This window comes from Rhincodon typus, chromosome 12 (assembly GCF_021869965.1).
Source record: "Rhincodon typus isolate 14 chromosome 12, sRhiTyp1.1, whole genome shotgun sequence".
NCBI classification, from domain to species: Eukaryota; Metazoa; Chordata; class Chondrichthyes; order Orectolobiformes; family Rhincodontidae; genus Rhincodon; species Rhincodon typus.
In genome coordinates this window covers 62542747-62544433 of record NC_063343.1, presented here as the reverse complement: position 1 = coordinate 62544433, position 1687 = coordinate 62542747, and the positions used below count along the sequence as shown (strand labels likewise).

General features: G+C 44.8%; 1 protein-coding gene across 1 annotated transcript in view; it reads left to right on the top strand.

The window, feature by feature from the left end:
* LOC109925160 (mast/stem cell growth factor receptor Kit-like) overlaps positions 1-1687 on the top strand; it is a 74449-nt gene that overhangs the window by 32131 nt on the left and 40631 nt on the right. Inside the window, exons 18-19 of the mRNA XM_048603481.1 lie at positions 272-371; positions 908-1013. Coding sequence (XP_048459438.1) covers positions 272-371; positions 908-1013 — 206 coding nt within the window. The remainder of the gene's footprint in view (positions 1-271; positions 372-907; positions 1014-1687) is intronic.

The following is a 1687-nucleotide window of genomic DNA, read 5'->3' as shown; positions in this document are numbered from 1 at the left end:
CCTGTAAATACTGACACACTCCCCAGGGACCCCCTGTGAGTACTGACACACTCCCCCCCAGGGAACCCCCTGTAAATACTGACACACTCCCCAGGGACCCCCCTGTAAATGCTGACACACTCCCCAGGGACCCTCTATAAATACACACACACTGCCCCCAGGGACCCCCCTGTAAATGCTGACACACTCCCCATCACTCCCTCAGTGAATACAGATACAGTCCCAGCATCCCTTTCTCAATATTGACTGTGAAAATGTACTTGTGCTGCAGGCTCGAGTCCTTATCCAGGAATTCCTGTTGACAGCAGGTTCTACAAACTGATACGAAGCGGATTCCAGATGGACAGACCCAGTTCTGCAACTCCAGAACTGTAAGGCACTTCTCCCATTATGCAATCTTCTTTCCGGATAGCGAGAAAAGGACTGAGTTTATCATTCATTCCATTCAATGAGTTGTTACCATCTTGAGCGTTGCTTAACAAATGGATAACTGATGGTTTAGCTCTTAACTGCCCTTTGGTACAGCCCAGAAAGGCACTCAGTTATTTGAAACTGCTATAAGTGAAAGATGGGTGTTAAAATACAGCCAAAAGTACCAAGGAAGTTTTACATCCACATGAGAACAAATGATGTTACGTTTAACATTTCGTCTGAAAGATTGTGCCTCTGACAGTGCAGCACTCACTCAGTATTTCACTGGAGTGTTGACCTGGATTACCCACTAAGACTCTATACCGAGCTACTGCGAGAGGTTGTGAGACGTATTCAGATACAAAATCTTTTGCGTAATGGATTAGGTTCATGTCCTGAGGGTAAAAGGGACTTGAAATCATGAACATCAGGATGAGAGTCTTGGTGTAAAGCAAACACAGACTTGCACGTGACCTTTGAACTCTGTTTCCAACAGGTACGACATCATGACAAAGTGCTGGAATCTGACGCCCACAGATAGACCAACATTTGATCAGATTGTGAAGCTGATCAATAAGCAGAGGAGCGAATTCATGGAGCAGGCGAGTGGGATCTAACTGTGTATTCATTGAAAACTTGACTAGAAGAAGTCAAGGGTCCAGATTAGAGATTTTTTTGGGAGAGCGGATGAAACACTGTCCTTAAAACTGTAGCGAATTCTCCAGAATAAAAGTGTCGCTCTCTTGTTGTAAAGCAGTCGAGCCAGCCCAGTGCATGGTGAAGGAAACCAATGAGGGGGAGTTAGAACAAGGTGGATCAGCACAGAGGATACATGTAACATGCAAGAAATCTCTGTAAACTAGGAAATGGAAGAGAGGGAGGAACTCAGGACCATCAGTCAGCAGAGACGTAGGACTTAGCAAACTGTTGAGTGGGTAAATATCAAGAAAATGGTATTTAATGTGGGAAGATATGAAACTGTCCATTTTGGCAGCAAGAATAAAAAAAAAAGCACTTTGTCTAAATGGTGAAAGATTGCAGAACTCCGAGTTGTCAGAGAGATCTGGGAGTCTGCAAAAGGTTAGTGTGCATGTGCAGGAATTATTTAGAAAAGCTAATACCACATTATCATTTATTGCAAGAACTGAACACTAAAGTGGGGAGACAACAAGGTGCAGAGCTGGATGAATACGGCAGGCCAAGCAGCATCATAGGAGCAGGAAAGCTGACGTTTCGGGCCTAGACCCTTCATCAGAAATGGGGGAGGGGAAGGGGG